This window comes from Amblyraja radiata, chromosome 38, assembly GCF_010909765.2.
Source record: "Amblyraja radiata isolate CabotCenter1 chromosome 38, sAmbRad1.1.pri, whole genome shotgun sequence".
Lineage (NCBI taxonomy): Eukaryota > Metazoa > Chordata > Chondrichthyes > Rajiformes > Rajidae > Amblyraja > Amblyraja radiata.
The window spans coordinates 11,710,810-11,728,028 of record NC_045993.1 but is presented as its reverse complement, the minus strand read 5'-3'; the positions used below and the strand labels follow the sequence as shown (position 1 = coordinate 11,728,028).

At 45.9% G+C, this 17,219-nt stretch overlaps 1 protein-coding gene across 1 annotated transcript in view; it reads left to right on the top strand.

The window, feature by feature from the left end:
• The first annotated feature begins 338 nt into the window (after positions 1-338).
• foxred2 (FAD dependent oxidoreductase domain containing 2) overlaps positions 339-17,219 on the top strand; it is a 43,645-nt gene continuing 26,764 nt past the window's right edge. Inside the window, exons 1-4 of the mRNA XM_033013052.1 lie at positions 339-437; positions 4,945-5,072; positions 6,733-7,282; positions 12,623-12,874. Coding sequence (XP_032868943.1) covers positions 6,759-7,282; positions 12,623-12,874 — 776 coding nt within the window. The 5' untranslated portion in view covers positions 339-437; positions 4,945-5,072; positions 6,733-6,758. The remainder of the gene's footprint in view (positions 438-4,944; positions 5,073-6,732; positions 7,283-12,622; positions 12,875-17,219) is intronic.

The following is a 17,219-nucleotide window of genomic DNA, read 5'->3' as shown; positions in this document are numbered from 1 at the left end:
CATATCACCTGATTCCGCTATTTTTAAGAGCCCTATCTAGTATAATAATGGTATATGGACACACTGATCTGTTTTGTAGTCAATGGTCAATGCCTACTATGTTCTGTTGTGATGAAGCAAAGCAAGAATTTCATTGTCCTGTCAGGGACACATGACAATAAACTCACTTGAACTCGAGCTCCCTCTTGAAAGCGATAGAAATGCAAATGCACCACCTGCCTCCAAGTTGCACAACTTCAATCGACGTTGGCAGATATTTTGTTCTGGTCTAGCACTGGCGCGATGGGCCGAACGGGAACTTCTTCCCGACTGACTGCTCCTGAAGTACAGGCGCCTGCCTGAAGGGGGAGCGCCGGAGCTGTGTGTGGACGGACGGTCTGGCGTCGGCGGCGGGAAGGAGGTCGGTGACCGGTTGTCCGCTCCGGCAGCGGCTGCAGGTCGGTCAGGCGATGGGAGGGGAGAGGGCCCCAAGCAGGAGAAGCCTCGGGGGGGGGGGGCAGATAGATCAGCCGACCGTGGAGGCCTCTCGCCCGGTTGCGCCCACCCACATCGGCCCGCTCCCCTCCCCTCCCTCATCCCCATGTCCCCGCTCTGCATCGTCGTCCCCCCCCATGTCCCAACTTTACTGGAGCAGCATAGAGACATAGCACGAGTAGGCCCTTCGGCCCTTCGAGACAGCACCGCCTTTCATTCAACACGATCACCATGGCTGATCTGACCATCCCCAATCATGCTTTCACCCCACATCCCTTGATTCCCCATATCCCTGAGACCTGAATCTAACTCTCTGAAAGAAGGGAGACAAAGGGGATGGAGATTAAGGAAAATGTAGATGGTAGAAAACTCTCTCTGTGAGGCTCTGGAGACACCAAACGTCACCCACTCCTCTTCTCCAGAGATGCTGCCTAAAGATACGAGGCTCCTCTAGTATCTTTGATGCTGCCTGTCCCACAGAGGTACCCCTAGCATTTTCCATAAGGAATGGGACATGAAACTGCTCGTCCTGGAGCTGGAGTGAGCTTTTGTTGTCGGACTGACTACCACGCCTGTATTTAAGAAGGAACTGCAGATGGTGGAGAATCGAAGGGAGACAAAAATGCTGGAGAAACATAGAAACATAGAAATTAGGTGCAGGAGTAGGCCATTCGGCCCTTCGAGCCTGCACCGCCATTCAATATGATCATGGCTGATCATCCAACTCAGTATCCCGTACCTGCCTTCTCTCCATACCCTCTGATCCCCTTAGCCACAAGGTCCACATCTAACTCCCTCTTAAATATAGCCAATGAACTGGCCTCAACTACCCTCTGTGGCAGAGAGTTCCAGAGATTCACCACTCTCTGTGTGAAAAAAGTTTTTCTCATCTCGGTTTTAAAGGATTTCCCCCTTATCCTTAAGCTGTGACCCCTTGTCCTGGACTTCCCCAACATCGGGAAGCAATCTTCCTGCATCTAGCCTGTCCAACCCCTTAAGAATTTTGTAAGTTTCTATAAGATCCCCTCTCAATCTCCTAAATTCTAGAGAGTATAAACCAAGTCTATCCAGTCTTTCTTCATAAGACAGTCCTGACATCCCAGGAATCAGTCTGGTGAACCTTCTCTGCACTCCCTCTATGGCAATAATGTCCTTCCTCAGATTTGGAGACCAAAACTGTACGCAATATTCCAGGTGTGGTCTCACCAAGACCCTGTACAACTGCAGTAGAACCTCCCTGCTCCTATACTCAAATCCTTTTGCTATGAAAGCTAACATACCATTCGCTTTCTTCACTGCCTGCTGCACCTGCATGCCTACTTTCAATGACTGGTGTACCATGACACCCAGGTCTCGCTGCATCTCCCCTTTTCCTAATCGGCCACCATTTAGATAATAGTCTGCTTTCCTGTTTTTGCCACCAAAATGGATAACCTCACATTTATCCACATTATACTGCATCTGCCTAAACATTTGCCCACTCACCCAGCCTATCCAAGTCACCTTGCAGTCTCCTAGCATCCTCCTCACAGCTAACACTGCCCCCCAGCTTAGTGTCATCCTCAAACTTGGAGATATTGCCTTCAATTCCCTCATCCAGATCATTAATATATATTGTAAATAGCTGGGGTCCCAGCACTGAGCCTTGCGGTACCCCACTAGTCACTGCCCGCCATTGTGAAAAGGACCCGTTTCCTCCTACTCTTTGCTTCCTGTTTGCCAGCCAGTTCTCTATCCACATCAATACTGAACCCCCAATGCCGTGTGCTTTAAGTTTGTATACTAATCTCTTATGTGGGACCTTGTCGAAAGCCTTCTGGAAGTCCAGATACACCACATCCACTGGTTCTCCCCTATCCACGCTACTAGTTACATCCTCGAAAAATTCTATAAGATTCGTCAGACATGATTTACCTTTCGTAAATCCATGCTGACTTTGTCCAATGATTTCACCACTTTCCAAATGTGCTGCTATCCCATCTTTAATAACTGACTCTAGCAGTTTTCCCCACTACCGATGTTAGACTAACTGGTCTGTAATTCCCCGTTTTCTCTCTCCCTCCCTTCTTAAAAAGTGGGGTTACGTTTGCTACCCGCCAATCCTCAGGAATCTACTCCAGAATCTAAAGAGTTTTGAAAGATTATTACTAATGCATCCACTATTTCTGGAGCTACTTCCTTAAGTACTCTGGGATGCAGCCTATCTGGCCCTGGGGATTTATCGGCCTTTAATCCATTCAATTTACCCAACACCACTTCCCGACTAACCTGGATTTCACTCAATTCCTCCAACTCCTTTGACCCGCGGTCCCCTGCTATTTCCGGCAGATTATTTATGTCTTCCTTAGTGAAGACGGAACCAAAGTAGTTATTCAATTGGTCCGCCATATCCTTGTTCCCCATGATCAACTCACCTGTTTCTGACTGCAAGGGACCTACATTCTTCGCTCCTTCGCTCCATAGATCCTTCGCTCCATAGATGCTGCCTCACCCGCTGTGTTTCTCCAGCATTTTTACCTACCCACAGCTATCTAGACCCCACTTCTTCCCACCCCGTTTCCTGTAGAGACTCTATCCCTCCTTACTATCCCTCCAACCACGCCGCCTCTGCACCCAAGATGAGGTGTTCCACACCAGGAGATCTGAGATGTCCTCATTCTTTTGTCCCTCTTCCATCATAGATGATGCCCTCACTAAGGTCTCCTCTGTAGAGTCAGTGGGTTTATAATAGAAGGTAGGCAAAATGTTTAAGAAGGAACTGCAGATGCTGGAAAATTGAAGGTAGACAAAAATGCTGGAGAAACTCAGCGGGTGAGGCAGCATCTATGGAGCGAAGGAAATAGGCGACGTTTCGGGTCAAGACCCTTCTTCAGACTGATGTGGGGGTGGGGGGGGGGGGGGGGGCGGGAAGAAGAAAGGGTTTATAATACATGTCATTTGATAGTTTGTCTCCTGTGATGGAGACGGTGAGATCAAGAAATGTCTGATATGGTCCAAGTGAAATTTAAGTGCAGGATGGAAATTAGAAGTAAAGTTTGCAGGATGGAAATATTTGACGCGGCAGTGACGTGGCGTGATGACGTATTGACGCGCGGTATTTTTCAAGTGTCGCAACATTTTTTTTGACGCCGCTGGATTTTGAAATGTTCAAAATCTTTTGGCGACACTGATATGACGCCGGCAAAATCGGCAAGTGGGACTGGCCCTTTACAGTATTTTTCGACCAGGAGATCAGGCAGATTTAGGCGGACTGAACAGAGGTGTTCAGCGAAACGATCGCTTGTAAACCAGCATCTGCAGTTCCTCCCTACACGAGAAGGAAAACGTGTAAGTTACGGCATTCATTTTTCCGTTGCATTTTGGCAATGTAGTTCAAGGGGAATGGAAGGTGGCTGACGTGAACATAGAACAGTACGGCAACAGTGAGGGACCATGGCCCTACAATTCTGTGCTGAACATGATGCCAAGTTTCACTAAACTCCTCTGGGTGCACATGCACATATCCCTCCATTCTCTGCATGCCCATGTGCTGATTAAATCACATGAAATGCCCACTCCCTCTCTCTATTTATCATTATTTTCTTTGGAGATGCTATCACCATGACCCCTGATTGAATTCTAGTGATCTCTGGGCACAGCAGAAAAGAGAGGTAACGTTTGCTAATGTTGGTGTGAAATGAATGTTATCAAGTATTCACACAGTGAAATAATTGGGTTGATCCTGGGCCTCCCCATGGTCAGAGTGAGGACCACCGTAAATTGGAGGAGCAGCACCTCATATTTCACTTGGGTAGTTTACACCCCAGCAGTATGAACATTGGCTTCTCCAATTTCAGATAGTCCTTGCCAAAGATCCTATAGCGGAGCAAGATAGATCACTCCTTCTAAATGCAATGGGCTGACGTGTGGTACGCAACGGAGCGGAACGTGGGCCTTTTTTCCATCCATTTCAGTAACCCGACCCGACTCGCAGTGTAATCAACGTTGCGGGGAAACAGTTTGTGTTAATAAATTATAATTCTGAAAATGAGGAGAAGATTTTTCCCAAATAACTTTTATTTTTACGAGGATATTTCCGTAACCGGCTTCCGTCTCAGCACTAGTATCCTATGGGATCTTTGGTGCGGAGACGGAAGCCAGTTGCGGAAATGGGGCCGAAAATTACCGATGAATCTGCCCATGACCGTACTACGTCTTTTTCGTCAAGTGATCTATCTTGCTTGCTATAGGATCTTTGGTCATTGCTTTCTCCCTCCTTCCCCTCCCCTTCCCAGCTCTCCCTCAGCCCACCATCTCCCCCACCCTCACTTCAGTCTGAAGCAGGGTCACAACCGGAAAAGTTGCCTATTTCCTTCGCTCCATAGATGCTGCCTCACCCGCTGAGTTTCTCCAGCATTTTTGTCTACCTTCGATTGTCCAGCATCTGCAGTTCCTTCTTAAACTTGTACCCTGTGATGTTTTTTTGTCTAGATGCCTTACATAAACAAGGATTAGAAGTGTGAGAGAAGCACTCTGTGGGACGTTGGTGATCATGGATCTAACCTCCACCACGCTGGGAAGGCTGGAAACAATATGCATGTTCACGTTCCAAACAGAAGGTAATAATCCTCTGTGGGGTTTCATGAAGTGGTCACACTCTCTCACAGTGTTGTCATGTCACGGAAGGAACAGGGGAATTGTGAAAAAAAACTGAGGGCCATCTTTGCCTTCTACTGTCCTGGCAATCACATAAAGGGCCTGTCCCACTGTATGAGGTAAATCAAGAGTTCTCCCGAGTTTTCCCCTGATTCGAACTCGGAGAATGTCCGTAGCGGGTCCATAGGAGTCCGTGAATGTCCCGTAGCGGCTCGTACGAGTAACGGTAGGTACTCGGGAAATCTGGTAAACACTGTGAAAAATGTCCACGAGTAAAAAAATACTCGTGATGAAAAAATTGTTACTTTTTACTCGTACGAGCCGCTACGAGACATCCACGAACTCCTACGGAGAGTCGGCATGTCAAAGAGGACTCTTGAACTTCTACAGGTGCACAGTAGAGAGCATGCTGACTAGTTGCATCGTGGCATGGTTCGGCAACCTGAGCGTTCAGGAGCGGAACAGAATGCAGAAAGTTGTGACCACTGCCCAGTCCATCATCGGCTCTGAAACTCCCCACCATCGAAGGGATCTATCGTAGTCGCTGCCTCAAAAAGGCAGCCAACATCATCAAGGACCCACACCATCCTGGCGACGCACTCATCTCTCCGCTACCATCGGGCAGAAGGTACAGGCGCCTGAGATCTGTTACATCCAGGTTCAGGAACAGCTTCTTCCCCACAGCCAGCAGGCTATTAAACTCGCCAACAAACAGACTCTGAACTGTAACAGCCTATTGCACTTTATCTGCTTATTGATGTATATATTGAACTGAACTGTTCTGTATTTTTGGCTACAATATTCTGTTGTGCTGCAGCAAGTAAGAATTTCATTGTCCTATCTGGGAATGACAATAAATTCACTTGATTTGACTTGACTTGAGATGTATCATAGAGTTTAGTTTAGTTTAGAGACACAGTGTGGAAACAGGCCCTTTGGCCCACCAAGTCCGCGCCGGCCAACAATCTAAACACCATCCTACACACACTAGGGATAATTTACAATTTTTACCGAAGCCAATTAACCTACAAACCTGCACGTCTTTGGTATGTGGGAGGATACCGGAGCAAACCTATGTGGTCACAGGCAGAATGTATAAAGTCCATACTGACAGCATCCATAATCAGGATTGTACACGGGTCTCTGGCATTGAAAGGCAGCAACTCTACTGCAGTGCCATTGTGCTTCCCACGGGTCAGGCCATCACATCCATGCCAACCTTTTTGCCCATCTACGCTAATACAATTTTACCACTTCTATGCCATTGGTTCTTAACCTTTTTGGCACCAGTACGTGAACAAAATACTGTATGTGCTGTGTACCTTTGTTAGGTTCCTAAACATGGGCTCAACAAATTGGTATGTTATTTGTGTCCCCTTCATGACCCCCGGCAAAGCCCCAAACCATCCTCATAGTGGGTCACGACCCCCAGGTTAAGAACCACTGTATCTATGCCATGTCTATTTAAGTATCAGCTACTAATGTCAAGTAGTAATATGATTAACATGACTTGTGATTACAGTGTTGATTTGAACCCATGTTCTTGTGAACTAGTTGAGTGCCACTGTGCCATGGCGAACCTTGTTAAGGCTCACGATGAATGTCTTTCTCTTTCATTTCCAGTTGGCCGTTGATGCCGTGGGAGCAGCATGCCAGCATCATGGGCGAGTTCTACCCTTGTGGCCGGTGTTGTCCTTGCCTCTGTGTGTGGAGCCGAACCATCAAACTTCCTGCACCTCGACTACTGTGTGATCGGGGCCGGGCCCGGTGGCCTGCAGATTGCTTACTTTCTGCAGCAGTCCCACAGACAATATCTTGTCTTTGAGCGCAGTGATGTCTCTGGGAGCTTTTTTGTACGGTACCCCCGCCACCGCAAACTCATCAGCATCAACAAGCGTTATACCGGGAAACAGAACAAAGAGTTTAACCTCCGCCATGACTGGAACTCACTGCTCGGCCATGATGACAACCTGCTGTACAAGCACTATTCCAAAGATTTCTTCCCCCACGCTGACACCATGGTCCTCTACTTGAACGACTTTACTAGAATATTTGCGCTGAAGGTTCAGTACAACACAGAGATAAAGAGGATCGAAGTTGAAAGGGATTCCGAGGCTTGGAATGGGCATCATTTCTTTCTGACAGATCAGAATCACCATCATTACAGGTGCAGGTACGTAAGGCCATTATTACCTGAGACAGCGCCATCTATTGATGGCGCCAGGTAGTTTCAGCCTAATTCTTGGTTCTTTATATTTATTCTTAGGCCAGGCCGCATACTGTAACCTTGCTATTCCCTGCCAGAAAGTTTTTGAGCAAAGGGCCTGTCCCACTTACGAGATTTTTTCGGCGACCCATCATAGTTGCAGCAGGTCGCCGAAAATTTTCAACATGTTGAAATGGTGCCGGCAAGTTGCCGAAAAAATCGCGTAAGTGGGACAGGCCCTTAACTCTCCAATTGCACAAGTGGAGATACAAATCGCTGTCACTTAGAGCAAGAAGGGTCTCGACCCGAAACATCGCCTAATTCCTTCACTCCATAGATGCTGCCTCACCCGCTGAGTTTCTCCAGCATTTTTGTCCACTGTCACTTAGAGCAGTACTTTTAGCTTTTACCCAGTAGATGTTGCTGTAGTTTTGATCATGGGCTCTATCAGCTTCATTGTAAATACAAAGATAGGCACAAAATGCTGGAGTAACTCAGCGAGTCAGACAGCATCTCGACAGGTTTCGGAAACCTGTTCCTTTTCTCCAGAGATGCTGCCTGACTCCTGAGTTACTCCAGCCGTTTGTGTCTATCTTCAGTTTAAACCAGCTTCTGCAGTTCCTTCCTATTCATTTTAAATGCATCCCGTAGACTGGTTCCTGTAGTGAAATGGAACAAAAAAAAATTTGGAAATAACCGGGCAGATTAAACGGTATCCATAGAGAGAGTTAACGTTTTGTGCTGTGAATAGGCAATTGACCTGAAGTAAAAGTTAACTCTGTTTCTCTTATGACTGTGCCTGATCTGTTGAGAATTCTATAATTTTCTGTTTAGTTTCATTTTTGCAGCATCCTGAAGTATTATGCATTTGTTTCCTGTAGTTTGCTGTTGAACTGAACTCAGCCTGTCCCACTTTCACGACCTAATTCCCGACATCTGCCGAGTTTGCCCGTGACTCATACTCGCAGCACGGTCGTCACGAGATACTCTCCCTTTGTTTTTATCTGTAACATGTATTCTTTATCTTCAAGTAGTAGTCCAGTTCCCTTTAAAAATTATTCCAGGGAGAACTTTCCAAGTTCCCAAAATTCAGTGTATGAATGGTGGCACCACCAGAGTTGCTGCTTTACAGCGTCAAAGACCAGGGTTCGATCCTCAGCCGGGTGCTGTCTGTACAGAGCGGGTACGTTTTCCCCGTGACCGTGTGGGTTTTCTCCGGGTGCTCAGGTTTCCTCCCATACTTCATAGGCGTACAGGTTTGTGGGTTAATTGGCTTCGGTAAAGATTGTAAATTTACCCCAGTGTGTAGGATAGTGCTAGTGTACGGGGATCGTTGCTCGGCGTGGACTCGGTGGGCCAAAGGGCCTGTTTCCGCGCAGTATCTCTAAACTAAACTAAGTAGGCCCCCGTAAACCTGCTCCACCATTTCGTAAGCTCCTGGCTGATCTGATTGTACCTTCAGCTCTGTATTTCAGCCTATCAAGAACCTATCTACCTCTACATTAAAAATATTCCATTGATTCACTTCTTCACTTAAACGCCCTTTACTGCTTCTTTTATTTGATTCAAAATAGACACTTTGATACGTTTTTGTTCATCTGTTGGCCAACACAGGCGTAACTCTTTGACATTGAGTGCAGAGGCAGTGACCACTCGGTGTGGATTGTCTCAGCTCCCTGTGTTTGTGCTTAACAAGGTTACCATGTCATCGAAGATAGACACGATATGCTCGTTTAACTCAGTGGGTCAGACAGCATCTCTGGAGAAAAGGAATAGATGATGTCACATATTCCTTTTGGAAAATGTCACCTATTCCTTCTCTACACAGATGCTGCCTGACCCGCTGAGTTAAACCCAGCAATTTGTGTCTATCTTCGGTGTAAACCAGCATCTGCAGTTCCTTCCTGCACATTTTACAAAACATAGACATAGAAACATAGAAAATAGGTGCAGGAGGAGTCCATTCGGCCCTTCGAGCCAGCACCGCCATTCATTGTGATCATGGCTGATCGTCCCCTATCAATAACCCGTGCCTGCCTTCTCCCCATATCCCTTGACTCCACTAGCCCTTAGAGCTCTGTCTAACTCTCTCTTATATCCATCCAGTGATTTGGCCTCCACTGCCCTCTGTGGCAGGGAATTCCATAAATTCACAACTCTCTGGGTGAAAACGTTTTTTCTTACCTCAGTCTTAAATGACCTCCCCTTTACTCTAAGACTGTGCCCTGGTTCTGGACTCGCCCACCATTGGGAACATTTTTCCTGCATCTAGCTTGTCCAGTCCTTTTATAATTTTATATGTTTCTATAAGATATCCCCTCATCCTTCTAAACTCCAGTGAATACAAGCCTAGTCTTTTCAATCTTTCCTCATATGACAGTCCCGCCATCCCAGGGATCAATATCGTGAACCTACGCTGCACTGCCTCAATCACAAGGATGTCCTTCCTCAAATTAGGAGACCAAAACTGTACACAATACTCCCGATGTGGTCTCACCAGAGCCCTATACAACTGCAGAAGAACCTCTTTACTCCTATACTGAAATCCTCTTGTATTTTACCATGTTACTGATCAGGAGTGGGAGCTCCGAACAATGATTCTATCTCCTTTCTCCTCGGCTCATGGGGAGGAACAAGTTTGAATTGATGGAACACGCTAAGGGCATCCAGCGCACTTTAAAATGTTGCCAAAATAGGAGATATAGAAGGCAGTTTGTGCAGAGCAAGTTCATACAAATAACAATATGATGATGAACAAATGCTGTTTGTTTTAGTGTTATTAGTTACAGAACGTAAGTGTCAGCCAGGACATCAGGAACAAATTAACTGCTCTTATTAAAAAAAACGGCAGAGTTAATCTTTACATCCATCCGAGAGGGCAGATGGTTTTAGTTCCACGTTTCATCAGAAAGACAACACTTCATTTGTGCAGTTTTCAATCAGTGTTGCACTGAGTGCCAATTTGGTCACATTCCCAGTTTGTGCAGCGGGGCCAGAATCTACAGCTTTCTGACTTGGTTCTACCAGTGCTCAAGGTCCATACAAATGCCTGCACTATTTTGGGGTGTCACCCAAATAGGGGTAAATGAGGCTTAAAGGGCCTGTGTTAAGGCCTGAAGGGGCTGTCCCACTTGGGTGACCTAATCCGCGAGATCTGGCGGGTTTGCCCTCGACTCATACTTGCAACATGGTCGACACGAGGTCGTAGGAGGTCTTTGTAACTCTCCTTCATGCTCGAGAGTGGTCTCCGCATACTCGAGGCCTCGGGTAGATCGCGGCGTATTTTTCAACATGTTGAATAATGCCCGCGAGTAAAAATCGATACTTTTTTTACTCGTGGGTTTAGTCGTAGTAGGTCGTAGTAGGTCGGCATGTTAGTCGTAGGTAATTGAGGGTAGTCGAAGGTAGTCGTAGATAGTCTTCATCATAGTCGAAGGGAGGTCGAAGGAGATCGAAGGAGGTCGTCTTCACTCTCCACTATTCGGTGTCCAATTTTCCCGTAGCTAGTCGTAGCTAGTTGAAGCTGGTCTTCAACATAGTCGAAGGAGGTCGAAGGACATCTTCTACTTAGTCGAAGGAGGTCTTCAACATAACATTTTTTTCAAACTCTCCTAATCTCTTCTAAACTCGCCAATTAGGACATCCGTGGGACAGCCCCTTAACTCTATCACAGCAAGGAGAGATGTGCTTGGATCTGAGGTGTACAGCAGGGGGTTTAAACTGAACAAGGTTACACTAGGGAAGCTGAGAGGTTAGAAGGGGATCAGTGACCAGCTGACTGCATCTATTATTCTGTATAGGAAGGAACTGCAGATGCTGGTTTAACAGACACAAAATGCTGGAGTAACTCAGCGGATCAGCATCAGCATTTTTCTCTGGAGAAAAAGAATAGGAGACTCTTTGGGTGAGAACCCTTCGAAGCTTCCAGAGATGCTGTCTGACCCACTGAGTTACTCCAGCATTTTGTGTTTATCAGATGTATTCAATCTGGCTCAGGGTTGCAGGATGTATTATCTCTAGTGCAGAATTTTTTTTTCTTCTTAAATCTATACCACACAGTTGAATTAAGGCTATTCCAAGTTTGAACTGCTACTGCTACTGCTGTTGCTGGTCCTCGATGAATGGACCTTGCCCACTGACCTGACCATTGAAGGTGCTTTCCACCAGGTTAGACAAGGACTAGGTCAGGGGTGGGGAACCTTTTCATGGTGGAATGCCGCATTAAGTTAGCTGTAATCTAATTTTTTTTAGATTAGATTAGATTCAACTTTATTGTCATTGCACATAGTACAAGTACAGGTACAACGAAATGCAGTTTAGCATCTAACCAGAGTGCAAAGTGGTAAAATGCTGATTAAGTAATATTAATAAGGCTGCATCCAAGAAACTTCAATTAGATATAGGATTATTTTGTTGAATTTCTTTTACTCTTTGGTATTTTAAGTATGTTCATTTTAAGATTAAATTAAAAATATTAAAAGACGAACAAAAACATATTAATAAAAATAAAAGGATTTGTTCTACAAAATTTGGTCTCATTTAAAAGGCCGCACTTAGTGGCCTAGAAGGCCGCATGCAGCCTTAAGGCTGCAGTTTCCCCACCCCTGGACTAGGTGCTAAATTGGATTGCCAAGTTCTTAGTTTAGAGAAACAACAAGAAAACAGGCCCTTCGGCCCACCGAATCCGCACCAACCAACGATTCCCGCACTCAGGAATAGCTACTTCCCCACAGCCATCAGGCTATTAAACCTGGTTCGGACAAAACTCTGATTATTAATAACCCATTATCTGTTATTTGCATTTTATCAGTTTATTTATCCATGTGTGTATATATTTATATTATGGTATATGGACACACTTATCTGTTTTGTAGTCAATGCTGGTTTTTGACAATACCAAGGGCCTATGTTCTGTGTGCTGAAGCAAAGCAAGAATTTCATTGTCCTATACAGGGACACATGACAATAAACTCACTTGAACTTGAACTTGAACTTGAACTACCCTACTCACACTCGGGACAATTTACAATTTTACCAAGCCAATTGACCCACAAGCCTGTACGTCTTTGGAGTGTGGGAGGAAACCGAATCTCCCAGAGAAAACCCGCGCAGTCACAGGGAAAACGTGCAAACTCCATACAGACAAGCACCCGTAGTCAGGATCGAACCCGGGTCTCTGGCGCTGTGAGGCAGCAACTGTACCACTGCTCCACCGTGCAGCCTAAGGTCTGGGGATGGCCAGGCGGGTTCACGTGATTGCCACCTCTTCTCATGCCTTGCCGTCGGCTTTTGTTTCCCTCCTAACAGCGTCCTGCTGGTGGCAACCGGAGTGTGGGTCCCCAACGTGCCCGATTTCCCAGGCTCCCAGCACGTGGAGGGCTACGAGAACGTTTCCGTGGATCCTACCGACTTTGTGGGGCAATCGGTGCTCATCCTAGGTCGGGGCAATGCGGCATTGGAGACAGCCGACAACATTGTCGGAGTGACCAACTTCATCCACGCCGTGAGTCGCTCCCGGTTACGGCTCGCTTGGGCCACGCATTATGTGGGAGACATCCGGTAAGTCAAACACGGCAGTTCATTCATTCCAGCGGGAGCTGATCTGTCTTAAATCACTCGGAAACACTTTCAGATTTCAATGCTTTATGTTTTTATCATTAGCAGTAAGGATTGATTGAGATCAGAACTTTTGTAAAAAAAATGACTTGATTATGTGGATGTTACTGTCCATATAACCTTCTCTAGCTGTGCGTCACCACTTTCCAATTCTGGCCATATATGCATTCCCACTTTTATTGTTACACCTCGTGGGGCTTCGACCAAAAGGCTGTCTTCACTAAGATTAAGATAGGCACAAAATGCTGGAGTAATGGCCCTGTCCCACTGTACGAGTTCATTCAAGAGCTCTCCCGAGTTTAAAAAAAAATCAAGCTTGTGGAAACAAGTAGAATGTACATAGCGGGTACGTCGGAGCTCGGGACGTCTCTTAGCGGCTCAAAACGCTAACGGCAGGCACTCGGGAAACGCGGTAAGCTCGGGAAGACTTGGGAAGATTTTTCAACATGTTGAAAAATGTCCACGAGAGCCCCGAGTACCTACGAGCGGCTATTACCGTAATTCTCCGCGTTCGAAACAGGGCAAACTCGGGAGAACTCTTGAATGAACTCGTACAGTGGGACAGGGCCATAATTCAGTAGGACAGGCAGCATCTCTGCAGAGAAGGAATTGGTGACGTTTCGGGTCGAGATCCTTCTTCAGACTCCTAGTCTCAACCCAAAACGTCACCAATTCCTTCTCTGCAGAGATTCTATCATTCTTTCTATCCAGAGATGCTGCCTGTCCCGCTGAGTTGCATTTTGTGTCTAACTTCGGGTTAAACTGCAGTTCCTCCCTTCACTAAACTTAATATATATTCTTTAAAACTAAGCTCTTTGAATATGGTTGTGATCACTTGTCCTAATATCTGCCAGTGCGGTTTGGTGTTGGACTGTCTTTGATCCAATTCTTGTGAATGCATTGAACTATCTTGCTGGGTTCGCGGTCATGTATAATTGCAAGCTAGTGTTGAGAGTGGAGACAGGAAGTGGCGCTTCAGTGGGACAAGCCAAATTTTCAACCAGTGATTTCTGCTAGTCTGGCTTTTAAGTTCATAAAGTGTTTTGAAAGGAGAGATCGTTTTTTAGTTTTTACAGATACAGTGTGGAAACAGGTCCTTCGGCCCACCGGGTCCACGCCAACCATCGTATGTGTGTGACTCCCTTTGTCTGCGTCCTCAAACTATCCCTTTCATTAAAAAAAATTATTCTGCAGAGATTATTTCACTTTTTTAACCACCAACAGTAAGGCAAGAAGGCCTGCCTATGGGTGGGAATCCTGGGTGGGACAGGCGGGCCTGCCTCCTCCCCCCCCCCCCTGTTTTAAAACCAATGTCCGCCCATGGGCCTGCCCCACCATTCACTTTTTTCATGGTTCATTTGCACCAGTCAAGCCTGATCTTTCAAAAAATAATGTTCCTTCTCTTCAAATACCTCAAGTCATCTCATTCCCACAAATTCTGAGGTGGAGAATTCCAGAGATTCACTACCCTCTGTGTGAAGAAATTCTGATGGCCTCAGATTTAAATTACTGCCTCTGTAGTGTGATACAGTGTGGACACTTCCACTTGGGCCTTCGGCTCAACTACCCCATGCCGGCCAACATGTTCCAGCTACACTAGTCCCACCTGTCCGCGTTTGACCCATGTCCCTCCAAACCTGTTCTATCCATGTACCCATCTAACTGTTTCTTACATGTTGAAACGGTCCCAGCCTTAACTACCTCCTCTTGGCAGCTCGTTCCATATGCCCACCGCCCGTATCTTGTTGAAATATTCCTTGTTCGAGACATTCTCATCTAAGATAGACACAAAAAGCTGGAGTTACTCAGCTGGACAGGCAGCATCTCTCGATTGAAGGAATGGGTGGTGTTTTGAGCTGAGACCCTTCTTCAGACGTCTACACTGTTGTGCTCCCTTGGATGTTATTTGTCATTAAAATGACCCCTTGTTCTTCCAAACTCCAAAAAGGTTTCTCGTTGCTGGTTCCTTAAAAATGCCAGTCTTGACTATTCCTAGCTTTAGCCACATTGTCTAGATTTTAATTTAACATTTTTCTGACCTTCTTTGTTAACCACAGATGGCTATTCTTTCTCATTGAGTTCTTCTTTCTAATTGCGATAAGGTCATAGGTGATAGGAGCAGAATTAGGCCATTTGGTCCATCAAGTCTACTCCGCCATTAAATCATGGCTGATCTATCACTCCCTCCTAACCCCATTCTTCTGCCTTCTCCCCATAACCCCTGACACCCGTTCTAATCAAGAATCTATCTATCTCTGCCTTAAAAACATCCATTGGCTTGGCCTCCACAGCCTTCTGTGGCAAAGAATTCCACAGATTCCCCACCCTCTGACTAAAGAACTGCCTCCTCAGATTTCTGCTAAATGTTACGGAATGGCTGCTTAAATATCAGCCACTGCTCATCCATTGACATCTCCTTTACTATTCTTCCTCGTGGCTTTGTAAGTGTCATTATTTAAGTTGAGCCCACTTTTTTTTGGCCCATCAACACAGAAATCGCTGTCCTTAGGCGATCCTTAACTACAAGATACCTTATTAATTCTACCTCATATCATGTGACTAAATCTAAAATAATCTGTTCCTGGGTAACATATTCTTTAACACATTGCTGTAGGAAATAATCCTTGATGTACTACACAGATTCCTCTTCAATGTTCCCCTTGCTGCTTTGATTTGTTCAACGGATGTGTAAATTAAAATCTATGATAAAGGCATGTAAGAAATAAACTACAATTAATATTCCACTTGGTCCCATGAGGTGGCAACAATTTGGGGGAGAGGGGCTGCCTATAGACTACTAATTTCAACTCAATAGACAGACAATAGGTGCAGGAGTAGGCTATTTGGCCCTTCGAGGCAGCACCGCCATTCAATGTGATCATGGCTGATCATCCCTAATCAGTACCCCGTTCCTGCCTTCTCCCAATATCCCCTGACTCCGCTATTTTTAAGAGCCCTATCTAGCTCACTCTTGAAAGCATCCAGAGAACCAGCCTCCACCGCTCTCTGAGGCAGAGAATTCCACAGACTCACCACTCTCTGTGAGAAAAAGTGATTCCTCATCTCCATTCGAAATGGCTTACTCCTTATTCTTAAACTGTGGCCCCTGGTTCTGGACTCCCCCAACATCGGGAACATGTTTCCTGCCTCTAGTGTGTCCAAGCCCTTAACAAGCTCAAACCAATTTCACATCACAATCCACTACATCTATATCATTACTCACCGTCCAGTCGATACATTCATGAAGTAACAATATTATCTTTTTGCCCGTTCTTTTGGAACACTGTATTCCCGGGAAAAAAAGCGTTCCCAGCCCTGGTCAACCTGCAACCAGGTCTCAGTAATGAAATTAAACTTGTGTATTTCTAATTGTGCCATCAATCATTTATCTTATTAGAAATGTCTCATGATATCAAGTAAAAAGCCTTATGGGCCTGTCCCACTTACGCGATTTTTTTCGGCGACTTGTCGGCACCCGTCATAGCCGCAGCAGGTCTCCGAAAATTTTCAGCGTGTTGAAAATCCAGCGACGACCAGGACAAAGTACGACTCTTTGGGCGACTACTCACAACCGTACAGGCTTCATGTCGTGAGTAGTCTCCTCAATCACCCAAAGAGTCGTAGCGTCTTTCTGGTCACCGCTGAATTTTCAACATGTTGAACATTTTTCGGCGACCTATTACGGGTGCCGGTAGTAGCCAAAAAAGGTGCCTAAGTGGGACAGGCCCATTAAACTTTGAGTTATTACAATTTTGAGTTACTTTCTGTCACACAATTTTGCTTTTTTTTGCCTCTACCTGTCACGGCTTGAATGTTTATTCTCTGCCACTGCTCTCTGTTACTTTTAGATTTATTAAGCTTCCTATTAGCTCCTATTAGCTTCCTAGCCACCCGGCACAGTGGCACAGTGGTAGAGCTGCTGCCTCACAGTGCCAGAGACCCGAGTTTGATCGTGACTATGGGTGCTTGTCTGTACGGAGTTTGTACGTTCTCCCTGTGACCTGCGTGGGTTTTACAATACAATACAATACAATACAATACCATTTATTGTCATTTGAGCCTCAGTGAAATTCCGTTTCCACAGCCATACAAACAAAGACAATTTCCTACAGACATACACACAATTTAATTCACACAAACATCCATCACAGTGAACCCACTGTGATGGAAGGCAAAGTCTTTTGTCTCCCCTGTTCTCCATGTCTCTCCCGATGTCCAAGCCCCAGGCGGGCGATGCTAAGTCCCACGGCCATTTTAGGCCGTGCCGGGCGATTTACGGCCCCGCTCC